This window comes from Tachyglossus aculeatus, chromosome 2, assembly GCF_015852505.1.
Source record: "Tachyglossus aculeatus isolate mTacAcu1 chromosome 2, mTacAcu1.pri, whole genome shotgun sequence".
In the NCBI taxonomy this organism is placed as follows: Eukaryota; Metazoa; Chordata; class Mammalia; order Monotremata; family Tachyglossidae; genus Tachyglossus; species Tachyglossus aculeatus.
In genome coordinates, this window is record NC_052067.1 from 30622038 (window position 1) to 30645616 (window position 23579).

The window sequence follows — 23579 nt, forward strand, 5'->3', positions numbered from 1 at the left end:
GGCCTTTTTGACGGTTATCTCTTTAACTCTGAAGACCATGACGACATGAACTTTGTCTCCAGAAAATGCAGAGAACCAAATGACAAATGGCTACCTAGGAAGAGATTAACCATCAAAAGGCAACATGAGAGAGAGAGTAGCACCGGGTTTGTCAAAACCGAGGTTTAGTGGGAAGAGTGTGGACTGGGAAGTCAGAAGACATGGATTCTAATCCCGACTCTGCCACATGTTTTTTGTGTGACCCTGGGCAAGTCACTTAACTTCTCCTTGCCTCGGTTTCCTCATCTGTATAATGAGGATTAAATACCTGTGCTCCCTCGCCCTTAGGGAGTGAGGCCCATGTGGGACAGGAACTGTGCCTGACCTGATTTTCGTATAATCCACCCCAGCACTTAATACAGTGCCTGGCACATTGTAAGCACTTTACAAATACTACAATTATTGTTAACATAATATATAATACAGAGCAAATTGGTATGAACACGGCTCAGTAGAAAGAGCCCGGGCTCGGGAGCCAGAGGTCGTGGGTTCTAATCCCGGCTCTGCTACTTGTCAGCTGTGTGACCTTGGGCAAGTCACTTAATTTCTCTGGGCCTCAGTTCCCTCATCTGTAAAATGGGGATGAAGATTGTGAGCCCCACGTGGCACAACCTAATTACCCTGCATCTACCCCAGTGCTTAGAACAGTGCTTGGCACATAGTAAGCGCTTTAAAAATACCAATATTATTATCATTATTTAACCACAGATCTGGAAAGCATCTCTAACATTCATTTATGATTCCCCAGGGAATTCAGATTACACCAGTGCTTCAGGAGTCACAGGGTCGGCTTGAGCTACAGCCAAAATAATAAAAATGACCATCAGGTCAAAATCCGGGCTAGAATTTACTCTTTCAATGTGCTCCAGACTCAAATTTATCTGATTCAACTAATCCAGATCTTACCTTTGCTGACAACAATACACACTTTATATGCCCAAAAGCCATGATGGCTCCTACCCCAAAGCTCACAGGAAAGATCAATTGAAATCGGCATGCCAGACACATTCCTCGAGTGTTGGCCACAATGTCTACCGAAAACAGATTAAAAAAAACTACATCTCTGCCCAATCTCAGAGAGTATGGCCTCCTCCCCTCTATAAGGAACTCAGCACAATTAAGAGTTTTTAGATCATTTGGCCTAAGGCTTAGTTACTGACTTTAAACACACACATACACACACATTTCAAAACGATCATTTCTCTAAACACACTATCACAGCAGGAATAGCCGTAAACTATACAATCCCGGAATGAAAAACTGAAAGTAACATAAACCACATTAGTAGCACAGAGCAGCTGGCTGTTTTCAAGCAGAATAATGATCTGAAGAATGCAGAGGAACAATTGGTCACAATTAGGCCGGTAGTAGGTGTCTTTTATTCCCCAGGAAAGCCCTGATTAAGCACTCTAAAATTTTAATCAGTTAAAAAATTGTTTTGGAAAAAGCCACACAAAACAGTTGAACTTAAAGCTGCAGTCAGTAAGTGAGGAATAGTGAAGCTGATAGACTAAATGACAGATGAAAGGAGCAGATCAAAATTTGGAATCTTGAAAACAGGCTGTAAGTCTTTGATCTTACTGAATGATTCATTCATTCAATCGTATTTATTGAGCACTTACTGTGTGCAGAGCACTGTACTGAGCGCTTGGAAACTACAATTCAGCAATACAGACAGACAATCCCTGCCCACAATAGGTTTACAGTCTAGGAGGAACTATTACTTATCAAATCATCCAACTCCAATTCTGTTGTGTACAAAACCTGTGTAAATCAATGTAATACACTCTACTGTAGCATAAGCAAGATGTTTCAGTACAAAGTCCCTGGGACAACTCCCCTCTAAGAATTCTATAAATGCCTTTTTTCAATCACCCCTCGTCCCATACCCCATTAAAATTATATCATGACAAATTTAGATCTGGCAAGCCTTACACCAGCTGCAAAATATTAACTATTAAGTAGCACGATAGATGATGGATTTCAAAACGAAAACAGGCACTGGGTGGTAGATGGTTCGGCAGAATGCCAGTCAAAAATCTACGATGTCACAGATTATGGAACTTAAATACCATTTAGGGAAATGTATCACCTCTTTTGGAAAGAGAAGAAAACTCCTTTCATGAAGAAAGGTGTAAGAAATGGAAGCAACAACAAAATGGACTTTCACAGACCAAGGTGCTGTCACCAGCCCCCATTACCCTAAATACTAATGACCAGCTAATATAGGGCCACAAAGGGAGCTTTAAGGCACACTCCTCTTGATTGTAAGCTTGTTGTGGACAGGGAATGTGTCTGTTTACTGTTATATTGTACTCTCCCAAGCGCTTAGTACAGTGCTTTACACACAGTAAGTGCTCAAAAAATACAACTGAGTGAATTGAACGAATGAATGCAGAGATTGACCTATACAATGTCACAGGAAAGATAAGGAAAAAAACTGAGATGTTGGATAGAAATGGTGGAAAGAGGTGGTGGAGGGAAAGGGAGGATGGAGAGGGAGTGATAAGTGAAGGGGAAAAGGTGGAAGGACAGGAGGCAGAAAAGAGAACAGAGGAAGGATGACAGTAAAGGGAAAAGATATATGGAAGAGGAAATCAATTAATCTATCAATGATGTGCTTGGGAGGGTACAACACAATAAAGTTGGCAGAAACGTTCTCTTCCCACAAGAAGCTTACAGTCTAGAGGGGGAGACCAGACACTAGCAGAAAGAAATAAATTACAGATATGGAAGTAAGCACTTTGGGGCTGAGGGTAGGGTGAAAATCAAGTGCTTAAGTAGTACAGATAGATCCAAGTGTATAGGTGACAGATAAAGGGGAGAGCCTATCTGGGAAAGGCCTCTTGGAGAAGATGTGATTTCAATAAGCTTTGAAGGGGCTCTATCACATATGAAGGGAGTTCCAGGTCAGAGGGAGGACATGAACAAGATAGACGAGATCGAGGAACAGTGAATAAGTTCATGTACGAGGAGCAAAATGCGTGGGCTGGGTTGTAGTAGGAAATCAGCGAGGTAAGAAGGGAGGCGAGGGAGCTGACTGAGTGCTTTATAGCCAATGGTAAAGAGATCCTGCTTGATGAGAAGGTGGATGGGCAACCACTGGAGATTCTTAAGGAGTGGGGAGATTTGGAATGAGTGGTTTTGTAGAAAAACGATCCAGGCAGCAGAGTGAAGTATGGATTGGAGTAGGGAGACACAGAGAGGTCAGCTAGGATGCTAATGCAGTAGCCAAGGCAGGATATGATAGGTCCTTGGATCAGTGTAGCAGTAGTTTGGATGGGGAGGAAAGGGCGGATTTTAGCCAAGTTGTGAAGGTAGAACCAACAGGATTTGATGACACATTGAGTATGTAGGTTGAACGAGAGGATGAGTCAAGGATAATGCCAAGGTTACGGGCTTGTGAGACAGGGAGGATAGAAGTGCTTTCAACAGTGAAAGGAAAGATAGGATTTGGGTGAGAAGATGAAGAGTTCTGTTTTGGACATGTTTAGTTTGAGGTGTTTATATTCAATCGTATTTACTGAGAGCTTACTGTGTGCAGAGCATCACACTAAGCGCTTGAGAGAGTACAACACACCAATAAACAGACATGTTCCCCGACCACAACGAGGTGCCTATGGGGCATCCAGGTAGGGATGTGCTGAAGGCAAGAGAAAATGCAAGACTAAAGAGGAGAAATGAGGTCAGGGCTGGAGATGGGAATCTGGGAATCATCCACATAGAGACGGTAATTGAAGCCACGGGAGCTAATGAGTTCTCCAATATGAGGTGGGTGTTGATGGAGAACAAAAGGGGACGTTTTACAAAAGTTCAGCCCTTAATTCACGTCCAACAAATCTCCAACCCCTTAATCTGGTCGGTAGTTTAACAATCTCAAAAGTCTGTAACAAGTCTCAAGGGAACAAAAATCCTAATTAGTGAGGTTTACACAATGCCGCCGTAACAGCTGCCAGCAAAAAATACCCTCCAAGAAGAACAGAGAAGAGAAAAACAATCACTGAACTAATTTACCCTACTGCTGAACTCTGACAAAAGAACGTAAAAACTCTGAGACAGTGGACGTTGCTAAATCAGCTTCTACACCACTGCCATTCACTGGGAGATGATTCCAACTAGCGTGTTTTAAAATAACTCATGGGGGAAACGTTCCTCAATTAAGCCCTCTTTTCCCCAGCTCCTCCTCCTTTCTGCATTGTCTATCCACCTGGATCTGTGACCTTTGGGCATTTGATATTTCCCTCACCATCAACCCCAGCGCTTGTGTATCTATATTGCATATTACAAATGATTTATTTATATTAATGTCTGCTTCTCCCTCTAGACTGTGAGCACACTGTGGGCAGGATGCATATTTACCAACTGTTGTACTGTACTCTTCTAAGCACTTAGTACAGTGTTCTGCACACAGTAAGTGCACAATAAAGACCACTGACTGATAGACTGATTGAAGCTGAAGGGAACTGTAAACGTTTTGAGGGCAAGAACTGTGTCTCCAACTATGTTGTATTGTACTCACCTAAGCGCTTGGTATAGGGCTCTGCACACAGGAAGTGCTCCATATCACTGATCAAGGACATTGATGAATAATAATAATAGTATAGTAATAATAACTGTAATATTAAACTGAGGTAGATACAGCAGCATGGTGAAATGGATAGAGCTTCGGCCCAGGAGTCAGAAGGTCATGGGTTCTAATTGCGGCTCTGCCACTTGTTTGCTGTGTGACCTTGGGCAAGTTATTTCACTTCTCTGGGCCTCAGTTACCTCATCTGTAAAATGGGGATTGAGACTATGAACCCCACGTAGGACACGGACAGTGTCCAACTCAATTTGCTTGTATCCACCCCAGTGCTTAGTACAGTGCCTGGCACATAGTAAGTGCTTGACAAATACCATTATTATTATTATTATTACTATCATTATCATCATCATCATCCCTGTCACATGTGGGGGTCACAGTCCGAGAGGGAGGGAGAACATGTACCTTATCCCCAGTTTACATATAAGGAAACTGAGACACAGAGAAGTTGAGTGGCTTGCCCAGAGCTACACAGCCAACATGTGTCAGAACTGAGATTAGAACCCAAGTCTCCTGATTCCTAGTCCTGTGCTCTTTCCACTCACTAGGCCACAGTGCTTCTAATACTAATTTGGAGTAATTCAAAAAAGTTTTGTGAAATTTATGGGGGGCGGGGGAGAAATGTCTTCATAATCCCCACCCCAGGGATAATTCACTGTTTTTTTTTTCATCTTTGCATTCAGTAATTAACGCTGAGTAACAGCTGGATGGCCTCTGCCACACGGCTATCTGTCTATGAAACGTTCCATCTTGCACAAATGATAATGCTCAAGTCACATGCGCTGATAGGCGTGTCTCAGCATGCTAGAAAGAAGAAATGTGAGCACAGAAAGCAATATGAAGAAAAAAATCTTGCTACAAATTGAATATGGAATTAGAAGGCTCGAAGGAGTGCAACAAAGAAATAAGAAACACTGCTGCTAAGGGTTCCAAAAGGCTCCAAAAAAGTTACAGGTTGCAATTTTTATCTTATTTTCTCATCTTTCTTGGCAACCCCACTAAAATAATGAGAGTACAGTGATCTCTTTGAAGACATGGGGAGGTCTGGACTCAGATCTGCTCTGCAATGGTTAAAGGATCAACAAAAGAGAGAGGCTGAATGAAAACATCAGCATTTAACTCCACATAAATATTTCACAGCAAAATGGTGAAATGCAACAAGTAAATGATTTTAATGCTCAAAAAGGAAATGGCATTAAGTTCCTTCACAATGAATACTTAATTTTATTAGTATTTACACACGTATGGATGTAACACATCCAATGAAGGTTTCGTCACTTACCTAGTGCATGACTGCAACTTCGACATGATTCAGTAAGATTGACAATTGTCTGCTGCAGGTCTGCCCTGGGAGGAGTAGGAGGGGGGTTGGGGTTTTTCCAGCCATTACATTTACAAGATTCTTCAGCCTGAAAATATATAACCAAAGAGAGAAAGGAGCACTTATGTCTCAGACGACCATGGGTTCATCGCTTAGCACATGATAACAGTAAATGTAAATGTGAGATAGAGATGGGTTGACTTTATTTTTTTAGTAAATGTTCAAGAAAAAAGCAAACAGCACTGGGGACAAAGGAGGGAGTTCTTGCTGACTCCAATAATCCCCAGCAATCAGCACAAGTCAGCTCAGAAAAACATCAAACCGCCTTCACAAGACAGCATTAAGCCCTTTGCTGTTGCAGGCCCTGACACCAGCTTCCAGGCAGGGCAGAATCCAGACGTACATTTCAGACATTTTCCAGGGTCTCAGAGGCAACGCACCTGACCCACAGGGCCCACTCTGCCTCACTCAGCATAGCTTAGGCTCTTGCAACCACAAAAAAAAATTACCCAACATTTAAGCCTAAGAGCCCTCCCTGAATCAGGGGGAAGAGAAAGGTGGAGAAATGACTTGGCCAACAGAACAGGGCAAGGAAGGGTGGTGGGAGTGGGTGGCTGGAGAGGACAGAGCCACCACTTGCTGAGGAAACCCCAATATTCACACTGTTGACCCAGCATAATAATAATAATGGCATTTGTTAAGCGCTTACTATGTGCAAAGCACTGTTCTAAGCGCTGGGGAGGTTACAAGGTGATCAGGTTGTGCCACATGGGGCTCACAGTCTTCCTCCCCATTTTACAGATGAGGTAACTGAGGCTCAGAGAAATTAAGGTCACACAGCAGACATGTGACGGAGCCAGGATTAGAACTCATGACCTCTGACTCCCAAGCCCGTGTTCTTTCCACTGAGCCATGCAGCATGCAAGATTTGCAGGCAGGAGTGGTGTCTATTCAGAATTGCAACCCCATGTCTATGGCCCTGGATACTTTTGGCCAGGCCAAGTTCCCCAATGCTCAAGAATGTTCCAGGAAGGTCAGGAAAGTGGTAACAGCTTCCTGACCAGTTTTCTCTCATCTCGAGAGTTCTGGGGCAGGCTGGCTCCGAAATCATTATTGGGAAATCCTAGGATGTAAGCTTAGGGGTGGGCACAGGGAGAGGAGGGTCATGGAGGATAGTGAAAGAAGAAGGAAGTTTGGGGAGCGAATGCCTACCAAAACGTTCCTAACTGGTGCCGAGTAGCTACTTGCTAATGTCAAATAGAGCCCACTGGCCAGGAGCCCACAGGGCAAGTCCACCAGCCAGCCTGACAATGTTAGAGCCCCAGTGCTTTCACTTTAAATCAGCTTCCTCATGCTTTGCAGTGAGTGGTTTCCCTCGGGGAAAATCTGTCCTAGCTGTTGAAAAATCCCCTGGAAGGACTAGAGACACCATTTCTCTGTGCCCCTAATCCATCCAGGTTTCCCCAAGAAAGGCCCTAAACCAGCTAACCTGGGTTGTGACAGCCCAGAGTGTTTCATATACATTATTTCACAACCACCATCTACCACCCACTCATGGCAAGATAAAAAAGTTCCCTGGAGAGACCCAATATCTCTGGAGGCAGACACACGCACAGGCGCATATATATATATGGTTATCAGCTCTGGATATATATTCCAGATTACCCACGACACGACATGAAAACCTGCAGTTATAAAGTATCACTAAAAAATGCTATGCAATTAACAGCGCTAGAAAAAACTTAGCTGATAAAATGTGCCATTCCTTCCATATCCCTTACATAACAAATACATTTACATAAACCCAGGGAATCCCACTCTCCCCTTAGGTTTGTGTTTCTATGTGAAGTCGAGGGTCTTAATTCCACATGAGGGTTTCAAGATTGATTTTAGGGTAGAAGTCGGGCAGATAATGACTCAAATTCAAAACTCCAACAGGTAGTGCAATTAGAAACATTTCCTCATTTCCTGTAGTAGCTGACCCAGTTTTTGAAAGGCAAGATAGATTTCCTTTTCTTCACACATTAGCAGGTACATTATCTGTGAGCAGCCGACAGAACCAAAAGGAGCTCTTCAGGGAATCAAAACTGAAGAACCCGCAGGCTAAGTATCTCGAGGGCAGGGATTGTGCCTACTTACTCTACTGCACTTCCCTAAGCATGTGGGAGAGTACAATGGATGAAGGACACTCAATCCCTGCCTACAGGGAGCTTACATTCTGATAAGGGAGACAGACACATAACACTAGGCATTCTGCTGGCCGAACTTTATGATATTACGAGCAAGTCTTAACCTCTGTTTACTTGGAAAAATCAGTGTCTCGCTGTAACTCCCAGACTTTGGGTGGAGACAGGAGGCATTGGTTCAATCCCAGATGGATGAAAGGAAAAGGAGGCCCAGGGTTTGCGGATGGGTGATGGTCTACCTGGCAACTGGGGCTTGGGCCGGCTGCCCATTATGGCCTCCGGCTGACATTACGAGGGACAGTTCAGAATAGAGCTCCCCTTCTCTGCCCCTTGTCGCACATCAGACACAAAACCTCTTCCCAAAGACTTTACCAGCTCTGGGCCAAGACTTGCTACCACCTTCAACTGATGGGACCCAAACTGTCAGTGTTTCCAAGAGAAACCCCAAGACACCTAGCTTTCTCCTCTAGCAGGACAGTTTCCAGTTAATGATTTTAGGGACAGGTAAATATTGTCATCCCATTTCTTTAATAAAAGCCCCTCAAAAGTACAAGAATCCTTTGGGGTTTGCTATCCAGTCCTCCTCTAAGCCGAGGCTGCTAACAGTGTGTTTGTGGAGGGGCATTCTGAATTCTAGCTCTTCACCTTATATTGTACTTCCCAAGCACTCAGGAAAGTGTTCTGCACACAGTAAGCACTCATTAAATACCACTGATTGATTCCCCATGTTCAGTAAAGTTCCCATCCAAATTTGGATGAGTTCCCTTAATAGAGATGTCCCCTCTTGCATTAATCAATCAATGGTATACTGTACCGAAATAAAGGTAAAAATCATTTAAGTAAAGGTAATTATAGCATCCATAAGAAAACAAACAGCAGTTAACATAGTCATTCTTGCCACAATATGATAGCAGGAATGACTATACACATTTACAATAGATAAGGGTGGTGTATTCATTCAATCGTATTTACTGAGCGCTTACTGTGTGCAGAGCACTGTATTAAGCTAACTACTAGAGGGTCAAACACACACAAAATAGATCCTGCTAAAAAAGGAATGTCTTCCCCTAAGTCTTTTACTTTTCGTTGCTAAACTGAGGATCTGGCGTCTTCCACAGCGATCAATCAATCAATCATATTTATTGAGTGCTTACTGTGTGCAGAGCACTGCACTAATGCTTGGGATGGTACAATATAAAAGAGCTATTTTTATAAACTAGTTACCTCTCTCTACATGACTTCTCTTCAGCACTAGATACCTATATTTCCTTTATGGACAAAAAGCAGAGAACAAAAGGGGGCCCCTCCCTGTTTCTTGGGTTCTTATCTCTTGGGCCTTTCTGGCTCCCTGAATTAATTTGTGCCTACTCCAGCTCTTAGAACCGTGCATGATACACAGTAATCGCTTTTACAAATACCATTAAAAAAAAAATCCTTTCTTGGCAGTGGTTCAGTTCCAGAACTTCAGAGGAGGCTGTGAATATGTGAAAGGCCTTCCAATTGAAACAGGACTGGATTGTCTGCAGCACCAGGGTGCTGAGAACAACTCACATTTTACATTTTTGCTTATATAAATGACAGCAGTGTACAGATGGATCAAATATTAGTCCTTGCCCTGGCCTGACTACCACAAAAATGCAGATGAATTGGGGACTGTCCTCTGCCTCCAACGGGTGACGACGACAACTATCAGCCTGTCCAAAGGCAACTTGAAAAGAATGAAGGAACCACTGAAGGTTTTATTTAAGGTCCTCCTTAAATTCTCCTTCCTTCTCTGAATCATTCATCTGAGGTCCTGGTAAAAATATAAAGAAATGCCTTATGTAACACCAGTGGTTCATCCAGTCCAGTGTTCTGTCTCCCAGAGTGGCACAAAAGCTCCCATTTGTCTTTTAGCCAATTTCCTAGCCACGACAGCACATTCCTTCCAATCCCAAAATAGCTGAGTTTTTTTTTTTTAAGCCTTTGGTGAGGAGCCTTCTTGAATGTCTTTTGAAATTTCTATACATAGGATGACCACTGATCTTTCTCTACTATTTGCATGTTAACCCTTCTCAAAACTCCAACAGAGTCCAGAGACGTGACTTCCCTTTTCAGAAACCACATTGTCCTTTCCCCAATGGGTTTAGTTTTTTCAGAACTCATTGATCCTGAGGATAATTACAGAGTCTATTAGTTAGACTGTGAGCCCACTGTTGGGTAGGGACCGTCTCTATATGTTGCCAACTTGTACTTCCCAAACGCTTAATACAGTGCTCTGCACACAGTAAGCACTCGATAAATACGATTGAATGAATGTATAAGTGACCCTGACCAACCTAAAACTCCTCTAAAATTGTTTTTACAGATGGGTGTTACTTTGGCCCTTTGGAACCAGGCTATATGCACTTTTAACAAGAGATCCATACTTTTGCTAAATTATCTCGCAACGTTAGGGCAGCAATCATCTGTTTGATCCAGGTCATTTGTTTAATAACAATAATAATAATAATTGTGGCATTTGTTAAGTGCTTACTATGTGACAAGCACTGTGCTACGCACTGGGGCAGATACAAGATGATCGGGTTGCTCACAGTCTTAATCCCCATTTTTCAGATGAGGTAACTGAAGCACAGAGAATTGAAGTGACTCGCCCAAGGACATACAGCAGTCAAGTGGAGGAGCCAGGATTAGAAACCAGGTCCTTCTGACTCCCGGGCCTGGGCCAGGGCTCTTTCCACTAGGCCACACTGCTTTGACCTAAAACATCTTGTGTGCTCATAACAATTTGATCCAATTACTCTGACTTGACTATTATGAAAAACAACCCAACACTTTTCCTGGTATAGATCTAATTTAAGAATACGTGGCTATCTCCATTTCACCCCCCACAGTTCCTCTTATTCTACAGTCACCAAGTAGCTCCAATATTTTCCAAGGTAACTTCCTGTTTTTTGATATAGTCAAAAGAACTTCTTCATTATCAACTTGGCATTCCCTGCATAGTTCTCCTTATACTTATTTCTGACCCTCCTAATTTCCCAATAGCAACGGATTTTCCACTCATTACCAGTAATATCATTTATTGAACATCCACTGGGGGCAACTGCACTGTACTATTTGGGAAGTACAAAACAAGCAAGTGAAAAGAAGCAGCATAACCTAATGGATAATGCATGTGCCTGGGAGTCGGAGGACCTGGGTTCCCATCCCGGCACCACCACGGACCTGCTGTGTGACTTTGGGCAAGTCACTTCACTTCTCTGTGCCTAAACTCTCTGTTCTCCTTCTTACTTGGACGGTGAACCTCATGAGGGACCCGATTACCCTTCATCTACTCCAGCACTTATTACAGTGCTTAGCAACTAGTAAGCCCTTAATAAATGCTACAATTACTATTATTACCGGCATACTCCCTGCTCACAATAAGTTTACACTCATTACTGGCTTTCCTAGCCTCCTCACTAGACTGATTTCTTAAAGGAAACCTTTTCTCCTCTAATGATCCTTTTCTTTGTTAGCTATTCATGCAAGGTTTCTTACCAGATCGCCTGATTTTTTTTTGTTCTGTAACACACTGTACTTGTGCTTTATACAGCCCTTGAGGTTTCTCATGAGGCTTTTTCAGCTGCCCTTTTCAGCTTTTTCCCCAAACCCCCATTTTATCAAAGTTATTTTCCTACAATTTTACATATTTGTTCTGGTTTCTCTTGACCTTCCCTTCCAAGCAAGAAAGCAAAATTTAACTTTACTATGATCAATATTTTACAGTGGTTCTCTTCTTAACTTCCTTCGCCAGGTCCTATCTCCTATCAGAATTAAATACAATATATTTTATCCAAAAGGAAAGACAAAGATGCATGAGGAGGCAAGTTCCTTGATGTTGTGGGCAGGGAACGTGTCTACCAACTCTGTACATTCATTCATTCATTCAATCGATTGTATTTATTGAGGGCTCTCTGTGTGCAGAGCACTGAACTAAGCGCTTGGGAAAAGTACAATACAACAAGAAACCATGACATTCCCTGCCCGTAAGGAGCTTACAATCTAGGGGGGAGACAGACATCAATACAAATAAAGTCACAGATACGTACATAAGTGCTGTGGGGGGTCATCAAAGGGAGCAAGTCAAGGCGACACAGGAAGGAGTGGGAGATGATGAAAATGGAGCTTAGTCTGGGAAGGCCTCTTGGAGGAGATGTACCTTCAATAATCAATAAATCGTATTTATTGAGCGCTTACTGCATGCAGAGCACTGTACTAAGCACTTGGGAAGTACATGTTGGCAACATATAGAGACAGTCCCTACCCAACAGTGGGCTCACAGTGTAGAAGGGGGAGACAGAGAACAAAACCAAACATACTAACAAAATAAAATAAATAGGATAGGTACAAGTAAAATAAATAGAGTAATAAATATGTACAAACATATATACATATATACAGGTGCTGCGGGGAAGGGAAGGAGGTAGGATGGGGGGATGGAGAGGCGGACGAGAGGGAGAGGAAGGAAGGGGCTCAGTCTGGGAAGGCCTCCTGGAGGAGGTGAGCTCTCAGTAGGGCCTTGAAGGGAGGAAGAGAGCTAGCTTGGTGGATGGGCAGAGGGAGGGCATTCCAGGACCGGGGGATGACGTGGGCCGGGGGTCGATGGTGGGACAGGTGAGAATAAGGCTGGGAGGGGGAGATACTGTACTCTCCTAAGCGCTTAGGACAGTGCTCTGCATATTTCACTCTCCCAAGCGCTTGGGACAGTGCTCTGCATACAGAAAGCGCTCAACGAATATGACTGCTTGATGCCTGGGAGTTGGGTCTGCACTAGTAATGGGACCATAAAAAGCAAAGTCCCCCATGTGACCTCAGATAGAGCTGAGGGAGGGTCACTGGGGATTGTCATTTATTTCTGACAACTGCCAACAGGACACTGCATTCACATGCCTTGTAGGGTAGACCTGGAGATGCTTTGGAAAGTAATCTTCATCTACACTTATATAGATCCTTGAAAAATTTGTCTGGAAAAAAGATTTGTTCACTGTTACCATATTACATGTATGTTACATATACTCATAAACTGAGACTCCTCGCGGGGCCAGGATTCATGTCTAATAACATATATACTCTAAGAGTATACCCCATATACTCGTTCCCAGTGCTTAATGCAATATTCTGCACACAGTTTTACTATTACTACTACTACAACTACTACATATAGGTCATCACGTGAAGATGAGTTTCAATGACACTAAGTATCGCTTCCTGTTATGGAATTTTAGATTGCTTTCCTCATTTCCTTTGTTGGACAGAGCCGTGCTACACTATTTTGTCTAGTTGTAAAGAGTCCTGGAAGCCAAAGAATGAAAAACGGAAAGGGACTTAACCCTAAAACAGAAGGCAATTTCAAAAACTCCAAGCCCCCCACCAGAATGCAAATCAAGTAGAAGCGAGTTCACAGAAACACTGCTCCACTTCCAAAGTAAACTATTTCCATTCCCATCCTTCAAGGCATTTCTTTAAAAAGCAGCTCCAATGGCACTGTGAGATGTGTCAGCTCTCACTAGGATAATGTGTATGCATATTCTGGTTGTTTCTTTCCCATTAAAACGGGAGAAAAGGAAGAAACCAAAAAGGGAAAGAGGGAAAAAAGGAATAAGATTAAAATCAGGGTGAGCTGAGAAAAGTCACTCAGAAGAATTCTAAACTAACAAGCAGTCATTAAATTCAGCAACCCCAGAAAATCCCGCCACACCCTTCATTTAAGGGATTAGGAATTCAAGCCTTTTCTCTTTAAGTATCTGGTTGCACAAGTATTCTCTTTCATTAAAACTCAAACTTGCAAATAAACTTACAAGAGACAAAGATTTCCTTCAGTTGGAGAGAAAGACTTGGTAGTTGCAACAAAAATCTTAAATTCCTACCCACTTATCTAAAAGCTTTAGAGACAATTAGTATCCCAGATTAATAAATAACCTTCCAGAGCTGTGATAAGAATTGGCCAAACTACACTAAAAATAACCACGCTTAGAGCACAAAAACTTTGAAGAGTAGCATTTCCCCTTAAATGTGGGCCTGCTTCAACTGGCTGAGTTGTAATTTTTTATTTAGTCAGAACTTTCAAAACAGATGTTTATTTTGTTAAAACCATTTCGAAATAAACAGAAAAGGCAGTGTAAAGCTGAAAGGCAAAAAAAAAAGTCGAGTCAGCAATGGAGCAATGACCCTAGAGAAATTCCTCTTGAAGCTTAGTAAGCCCTCTTTCTGGGCCCTCACAGAACAAATATTTTCAGCTGAACCCACAATACACCCTCTTGAATGGTTTAACTGATGTCTGGAAGAGATAGTTGGAGTCTTCTGCTGAATGTCAGCCGGATCAAGTCTAAGTTATCCAAAAAGGCCTTCACCAAGATGGTCTATTTTAATCCATAATAATTGCCCCTGTGACAAAGACGTCTAAATTTGTCAAAGCACAAATTGGTACATTTGACATGTTCCTCCTTCCTAAAACAGGATTCGTTGTCCTTTGAAATTATTAACCGTCACTCTTTCTCCTCCACTTTCAAAACCTCAAATCAAGGCCACCAAGCTTTTTTCTACAGATGCTTGAAAAGTTCTTTCTTTGAAACACTTTTTCCCAATCTCACCTTAATTAGCTAGAGCATTCCTGAAAGAGCTCGGCTTGCAGCAAGCAAAGTTCCATGAAGGGAAGAAGAAGAAAAAAAAAAGAAAGCTGACAGCCCACTTACGGATGGGGCTTCAAAGCCAACTCTCAGCTCCAGCTCACAACTGTTACACAGAGATGACTTGAGGGCCTACAAAATAAGAAGTTTAGGCTAAAATGAACAAGGAAAGGGAAAAGCAAGGCACTGGTCTATTTCAACCATGATGAGGAATAGTGTTTATATCACAATGGGGTCATGACTCATTCTGGACAGGGCTTGTGTCTACCAACTGGATTGTTTTGAATTGTCCCAAGCACTGTGTATAATGCTCTGCACACATAAGTGCCGTTGACTGACTGATTCACAAGGTCAGGAAAAGGGATTGATTCACAAGGTCAGTTAGAATGTAAAAACACGGTAGGGTTGGCAAGAGAGCTATCACGGGTAAACATGCTGAACAAAGTGATTGCAATCTGGAAGCCAGGGATAAAAGAACAAGCAGTAAAGAGGTTTGGAATAAGGAGGTGAGGAAGGCCAGACTGGAAATTCCTAGATTAATCACCTAGGAAGAGGAAACAGAAGTCTGAGAGATGCTGGCAGTGGAGACCCAGATGACAAAAATGTTTTAGGAGACTATTATGCCCATGAAAAAGAGAGGTGACCCAAAGAAAGAACCATCGGTAGATATTGGACCTGTTCCTCTCATTTACACTTTGGTAAATGTATAAATGGGAGCATGAAAATCTTCTTAGGGAAAAAAGTCTTCATTTCCTCATTGATTCTATCCATGCAATAACCCAGCTTTTTAAATGACATAAAAGAAACCTCGAGTAACTAGCCGCGTTAAACTTTCATGGTTGTGGGCAGGGAATGTGTCTGTTATATTGTTGTTTGTACTCCCCCAAGCGCTTAGTACAGTGCCCTACACACAGTAAGCACTCAATAAATATGCTTGATGGGCCAATTTCCTGAAAACCTGGTTAAGACCAAAAGCACTGCAGTGCTCTAAAAATCTGTTTTATTTTTCCTAGGATAATGTGTTTCATCAGACTTTTTAAAAGCAGCTGGTTCAAATAACTCAGCTCTGAAATAAAGGCAGTATTCAATCTCAAAGCAAACTACCTAAGATATTAAGATACATCTGCAAGGGTGAGTATGTAAACTCCTTGAGGGCAGGGAAACCATTTCCAGTGACACGCCTCACTTTTGGGCCCCAAACACTGGGTTCCAAGAGAGCATGGTGAAAATCACTTCCTGATGAAGTGACTTTTTGGTCAGTGCTTGTGGATCTGCTTGCCAAGAAAGCCTTCCCTTGCCTCTCCCCCGACACTCTCCATCCCCTCTTGAAATTGTCTCCAGCGTGCATGTCCCCGCCTTCCTCGGCTTGCCTCCCACACAGCAGGGAAACCGCAGGGCCATGGGGCAGTGGGGACACCATTCCTCCTGTCATCATCCCGGCAACGTGGTCACCTGCATCTGTGGCACAGAAACCATTTTACAGTTTTTATGGAGACGACAATTTTAGGTCATTTTTACAGATGGTCCGTGAATGTACTATGTTTTACGAGAAGCAGCATGGCACAGTGGATAGAGCACAGGCCTGGGAGTTAGAAAGTCGTGATTTCTAATCCTGGCTCTGCAACTAGTCTGGTGTGTAACCTTGAGCAAGTCGCTTCACTTCCCTGGGCCTCAGTTACCTCATTTGCAAAATGGGGATTGAGACTGTGAGCCCCACATGAGACGGGGGCTGTGTCCAACCTGATTTGCTTGTATCCACCCCAGCGCTTACTACAGTGCCCGGCACGTAGTAAGCGCTTAACAAATACCACAATTATTCAGTACTTTGTATAGTGCCTGGCACAAAGTGCACGCTTAACAAATACCATAATTATTATTCCTCCTAAATTTTACGCTTATGTTTTCTTGGCCAATCTCATTAGGGAACTCACGTGGGCTCCTTATGCACAGTAGAGGGAGGATGGGGTGATTTGGCCTTTGCCTGATACACTAAGTTCTAACTAACAACCTAAAAGTAAAAAAAAATAAAAAATGGAGCCTCTTTAGTTATAAGATTTTAGTTCTGCTAAAAGAAGAACAAAAGAGGAGAATAAATGTTCTATTAGCCAGATAGTTTAAATCGATGGAGGGGGACAAGTATGAAACAAGTACGGCTGATGAAAAACAGACCATTATTCAGTACCCTCTGTCTGCTTTGTCTGTCAACAAAACCAAGAGAGTTTCTCTAATTCTGTCCTACTCAATTAAGCATATAAGGAGAAGCGGCATGGTCTAGCAGATAGAGCAAGGGCCTCGAAGTCGGAGGATTTGGGTTCTAATCTCAGCTCCACAATTTGCTGTGTGACCCTAGGCAAGTCACTTAACTTCTCTGTGCCTGAGTTACCTTATCTGTAAAATGAGAATTTAGACTGTGAGCCTCATAATAACAGTAACTGTGGCATTCGTCAAGCGCTTCCTATGTGCCAGGCACTGTACTAAACGCTGGGGTGGATACAAGCAAATCAGGTTGGACACAGTCCCTGTCCCACGTGGGGCTCAGTCTCAATTGTACTTCCCAAGCGCTTAGTACAGTGCTCTGAATGAATGAAACCCCAGTTTTACAGATCAGGAAACTGAGGCACAGGGAAGTGAAGTAACTTGCCCTAGGTCACAGAGCAGACAAGTGGCAGAGGCAGAATTAGAACTCATGACCTTCTGACTCCCAGGCCCTTATGTAGGACAAGGACTGTGTCTAACCTGATTAATCTGTATCTACCCCTATGTTTAGTATAGTGCCTGGCACATAGTAATTGTAATAATAATAGTAATAATAATAATAATAATGACGGTATTTGTTAAACGCTTACTATGTGCCAAGTAAGCCCGTAGCAAATACCACAAAAAAAAGGATGCCAATCTTGTGAATTCTCTTTGGTAAGCCTAGAACTACCTAAAGTGCATAATGGAGAAGAGCCAGGTCCATGAGCCTGTAATGAGAAATAACATTTAATTTCAGAAAAACAGCAAGTGAATGAAAACAGTGACCAAATCCATTTCCACGAGAAATGAATTCCTAAGAACTAACAAGGCCTTCAACTTGGCCTAAAGGAACTTGGATGCCCAAAATTTCAAAAGACTTATTTTCAAGGCCTTGGATTTTTGAGTAGCTTCGTGGAACCCAAAAGGGTGGGTTTTTTTCCTTATGAATACTTATACACTGATCTCGGCATCATCAGCAGTGTCATCAATATTTACTGAATGGAGTACCCAGCGTGTCTGCACTGAGAGAGATTGCCCAGCTCTTGCTGTAAAGATTTTGCTATCATGGCAGAGGAAAAAGGGAAAAAGGGTGTGGGGAGGAAGAGAAAAAAATGGACGAAAAATGCATCCAAATGCATGGGATACTAAACACATGCAGTTTTCCTATAACGCAAGGGTTCCGCTCCTGACAGAGGCCTCCCTATTAGGGAAACGTGGCATTACAGTATGTGCCTTAACCAGAACTGTGGGCATGCACACAACCGTTTTTTCCAACACCGCATCGCATTCTATTCGGATACACACTCATTAATGGAAGACTGTCCCCTAATTCTTAAAACCATTCTATCCAAAATGCATACAAAATACATGTGTTATGAAATAACTGGCTGCACTGTTTTTCGACAGTAGTGAGTCCACACTGTGTTTTGCAACTGAAGATGTCATCTGAACTCTGCTTTAAGAAAAGAAGCGATTTAGCAGAAGATAGAAAGGCTTTTCCGGGCCTGTGGAAGCAACAACATGGAGTTAAGGAGGGTGAAGAGTAGAGTGAAGTTAATCCGACTGGAAGTAATGGGACATTCGTTAAGGTCACATCTCCAAGGGACCTTCCCTGATTAAGCCCTCTCTCTCCCAGCTCCCTCTCCCTTCTGGTCTATCTATGCACTTGGATCTGCAACCTTTGTGCATTTGATATTCATCCCACCCTCAACCCCACAACACTCATATACATAGCTATAAGTGATATGCTATAAATTATTTATTTATTTTAATGTCTGTCTCCCCCTCTGCAATGTGAACTCAACGCGGACAGGGAACGAGTCTACCCACTCCGCTTTATTGTACTCTTCCAAGAGCTTAGTACAGTGCTCTGCACTGTAATCCTTTAATCCATTAAGACATATCAAAGCAATATCAACAATGTCAAAGCCATCTATGATTCAGTTGAGGATCAGCAAGTATATAAAAAAACACAACCTGCTGAAAGACAACACATTTCCCCTCTATACTGCAAGCTCGCTTTGGACAGGGAACATGTCTACCAACCCTCTTGCATAGTAATAATAATAATAATAATGGCATTTATTAAGTGCTTACTATGTGCAAAGCACTGTTGTAAGCGCTGGGGAGGTTACAAGGTGATCAGGTTGTCCCATGGGGGGTTCACAGTCTTAATCCCCATTTTACAGATGAGGGAACTGAGGCCCAGAGAAGTTAAGTAACTTCCCCAAAGTCACACAGCTGACAACTGGTAGAGCCAGAATTTAAACCCAAGACCTCTGACTCCAAAGCCCGGGATCCTTCCACTGAGCCACGCTGCAGTACTTTCTCAAGAGCTCAGAACAGTTCTCTGCACACAGGCAGTGCTCAATAAATACCATCATTTTATTGATTGATTTTTCCATAGGAGGCAAGCATATGTCACTAATGGACTCGTCTCCCAGTTCGTCGTGGGTGGTGGTTGCCATAGCCTGGTGGAGCAATGGTCTGACACTTCAGACAACAACTTGATTGGCTCTACTGTCTAAAGAGTCACAGGGAATTTTCATTTGCATTTGTGAGAAATGTCCAGCAACACAAGGTGTTATCACGGCTTTAGGACATTTGGGGAGGTAGTTGATTCTACTATTAATTTCTCCGGGCTTGATCTGAACAGAAACCTGGAATCTATTGACAGCTATCAAGTTAAACAACAGTGTTTATTGACTTACCATGACGACCGGAAAAGCAGTCACGGTGAACACTAACTACCTGTGAATGCCAAATGACTGTAGTTTGACTAATGTTTCTGTTTGACCCACCTTCCCCTTTCCATTACAGATCTCACTGTCAGAATTTGCTTCATTTGGGGTAGGCCAGAGACAGAGGAGCTGAAGAGAAATATGACAGTGGAGAGGATGGGAAAAGATAAGCCAGAAAGCAGGGAACAGAATATCCTAGGTACCTCCATTCCGCCCTTCAAATCTACCCTCAAGATTCACCTTCATCCATGAAGCCTTTTCCTTGCATCAGATGGAAAGTTGGACCATAATGGTCCTAGTCCAAGTAAGATGTTCCTATTCACTCGGGACTATATCTCAAGTGTGTTTTACTGTTGTGGCATGCCCGATGCAGTCTCCTAATAAAATACCTCCTAAGTTCCCAAAACATCTACATTTCAATTTCGGGATTTTAGAGGTGAAGAGCTCCTTGCGTTTGAAGTACTGAACTGATGGAGAAATAAACCGGAGCAGTTTCCCCTAACACTGCTTCACTGTTCCTTGCAAATTAATTGCTTTTCTGTTTTTGTTTTTTTGTCTCAAGCTACTTGCTGCCTTACCTGGAAACAACTCCACTTGGGAGAGTTTTTTGTTATGTTGTTTTCCAACTGAAGCACTGTGCATTCATTTCTTAAGTCCCAAAATATTTTAAAAAGCAATTAACATTTAATTGCTCAAGGAAAACAAATGCGACTTAGTTCTCCCATAACCCTCATTTTCTCTGGGTGTTGCTGGTGAATTAGGGAAAGGCCATCCCACAATTCTCACTTCTCTGAATAGAATGCAGTGTGCTATCAGAAGAAATGACTCTGGGCATGAGCAAGGCTTCAGCCAAGATGGAAGTACAACATAGGTTTTCCTTAACATGAGGTGCATCGAGAATGTATCACCCACATTACAGGAGACTCAATCAATCAGTGGTATTTACTGAGCATTTACTGTGTGCAGAGCACTGTACTAAGCACTTCAGGGAACTGACAAAGTAACGTGGCTGTATTAATACTTTACACCAAGGTTCACCGGCATTACTCAACTGTCTTGGAATGAACCAGGCTCTGTAATTCCTTCGTGACTCTCCCAGATGGGACAGGGAAACTGTCACTTTAGCAGGGAAACTCACAACACACAGGAGCACGCTTCACTACATGCCCCTGCCAAGAAAGTAGCTGTGGCCCTGCCACGGGGGTAAAACACCCAGAGGCAGCAAGGATCTGACTGGTTACCAATACTAGTTGCCTTGCCCCAAGTCTAGAATATTTTCATCAGGTGTAAAGTATCTCACTAGAAAAGAAGTGTGGCCTAGTAGAAAGAGACTCCCTAGTGGCTCCGGAGTCAGAGAACCTGGCTTCTAATCCTGGCTCTGCTACTCATCTGCTGGGTGACCTTGGACAAGTCCCTTATCTTCCGTGTGCCTCCATCACTTCATCTGTAAAATGGGGGATTGAGACTGTGAGCCCCATTTGGGACAGGAACTGTGTCCAATCTGATTAGCTTATATCTTCCCTAGCGCTTAATACAGTGCCTGGTACATAGTAAGAGTTTAACAAATACCGTTAAAAAACAAAGCAAAAAAAAAACTTCTGTGCCTAAATTTCCTCAACTGTAAAATGGGGATTCAATACCTGCTCACCCTTCTACTTCGACCGTCAGCTCCATGTAGGAAAGGGACTGTCTCTGAACTGCCTAGTGTATATCAATCCCAGTGCCTAGTACAGTGTTTGGCACAGGGTAGGTGCTTAAATACACAATTAGTTTTTATTATCATTATTGTTCTTCTTAATAAAAGCATCCCTTCATAGAACTAAATACACCCCAAATGCAATGCCCTGATAATGCGGTTTTCTTATCTAAAAATTTCAGCATTTAATAATTTCAGATTACGCAAACAAGGGATGAAAGGTGTGAAGGTTTTGCAAAGAGTCTGAGCAGATCCCACCTGCTATTTAATGACTACTGTGGCTCCAGCCTCCTTTGCAACCCAGCAAAAAGGGGACTGGTAATTGGTATTTTCCACAATCTAGTACTGTTTGCCTCAATGGTGTGTTTACTTTGTCTAGCCAGGATGATTCCGTGTAAAAACAAGGCTTTTCTGGACGGTGGTGTTGCCATTTGCTGATTCCCTTAAAGACGACTGGCAGCAAAGCTGGCTCTTGACCTCACGTCTTTCATCGTACTTCAGCAAGAAGGAAACATCTCAGATATCCTCCAGGAAAACCATGCTAAGGGGTAGGCTTCCTGAATGACCCCAAAACTGCCCAAATGGATGGCTGGTTATATCCAGGGACCTGAAAACCTCGCACTCGCCACCCCCTCTGGCCCCTGGCTGCACCGGGACCCTGGGAATCATCATCATGATCAATGGGTTTTATTGAGCACGTACCTGGGAAAGTACAATACAACAGAGTTGGTGGACACGAACCCTGCCCACAAGGAGCTTACGGTTTACAAGGAGAAGGCCACATGTGTTCAGGGGACAGTGGGGGGAACTGGGATATGAGAAAAACAAATGCCCAGTATCAGCTTGGACTTTTATTAAACGATGTAATGAAAAAGGAAATCTTGCTAATGCAGACATAATAGAAGTATTTTTATTTTCACTCAATTTGAAAACTTCTCTAATAGTCACATATTCTTAATGACTTTCCAACAGGTGTGATCTGGATAGTTGAGCCCAGCTGACCTTAGGAAAAGTATAGCCATCCCCTCCAGTGAGTGTGTCTGGGTTTACCTAACGAATGAATCAGAGGGGCTTTTAATTTGGGCCCCAAAACTCCTTTTCCTTAATAGGCCTGTTTTAACTTGAGTTCTCTACTGGGGCTTTCATGAGGGCTTCCTTTAGGTTTTAAGGTAGTTAAATCAATTGTATTTATTGAGTGCTTACTGTGTGCAGAGCACTGTACTAAGCGCTTGGGAAGTACAAGCTGGCAGTGGGCTAGGAGACTCAGTCCCCTACCCTCAAAGAGCTCAGTCAGGGGGCAGAGTGAGGACGGTGTAGACAGAAACAAAGTAATTTACGGACAGAAGAAAAGTGGACACGTGGATGAGGAAATGCTCAAGTGTCCCAGGCGAATGGGAGCGCGTAATTTCATAGTGGGCCCAGAAATGCTGAAGTAGTTCTGAGATGTGAGCTAGGGAAAAGAAAAGTTGACAGAAGCCTCCTGGAGGAGATGTGATTTCAGAAAGGCTTTGAAGATGGGGAGGGCTAAGGCGTGGTGGATTTGAAAGGGGATAAAACTTCCAGTAGGTTAGAGGAAGGTGGAGCTGGAGCGCAAGGGAATCGGAGAATGAGGTATAATGAGGATGTTAACTTGATGGGAATGCGGAGTGCAAGCTAAGATGGTAGTGGGAGAACAGAGTGCCTGGGAAGCCAATGGCCAGGCGTATTTGCTTAAAGCAGAGAGTAGTCACCAAGGAGGGCAGTGGGGTATGCAGTTGCTTTCGTTTTGTATAGCAGGGGTGATAGCTCGCCCTGAGGCATCCACGTTCTTGCACAAATTCCCCTGTAGTCAGCGGCTTACACTGGAAGGTGCTGTTAGGAAGAAAGGGGGAAGGCTGCGGTGACAGAACAGAGTGTTTCCGAGACCGCAACAGCAGAAGTCACCACAACGCCCTCACCCGTTTATGAAAATCAAAAACAAAAAGTAAAAGAAAGAAAAACACAAGCAGCAACAAAAAAGTGCAAAGGACCAGAAAAGGTGCATTACTCTATTTTTATAGACGTAATGAGCAAGAAGTGACACGATGATGGAGGCAATATCCACCTCACCGTCAGCAGCATTAACTTCACACTAAAGAACAATTCCA

At 43.0% G+C, this 23579-nt stretch overlaps 1 protein-coding gene across 1 annotated transcript in view; it reads right to left on the reverse strand.

Annotated features, from left to right (window-relative positions):
* KAT2B (lysine acetyltransferase 2B) overlaps nucleotides 1-23579 on the reverse strand; it is a 68092-nt gene that overhangs the window by 39557 nt on the left and 4956 nt on the right. The window contains exon 3 of the mRNA XM_038761465.1: nucleotides 5904-6030. Coding sequence (XP_038617393.1) covers nucleotides 5904-6030 — 127 coding nt within the window. The remainder of the gene's footprint in view (nucleotides 1-5903; nucleotides 6031-23579) is intronic.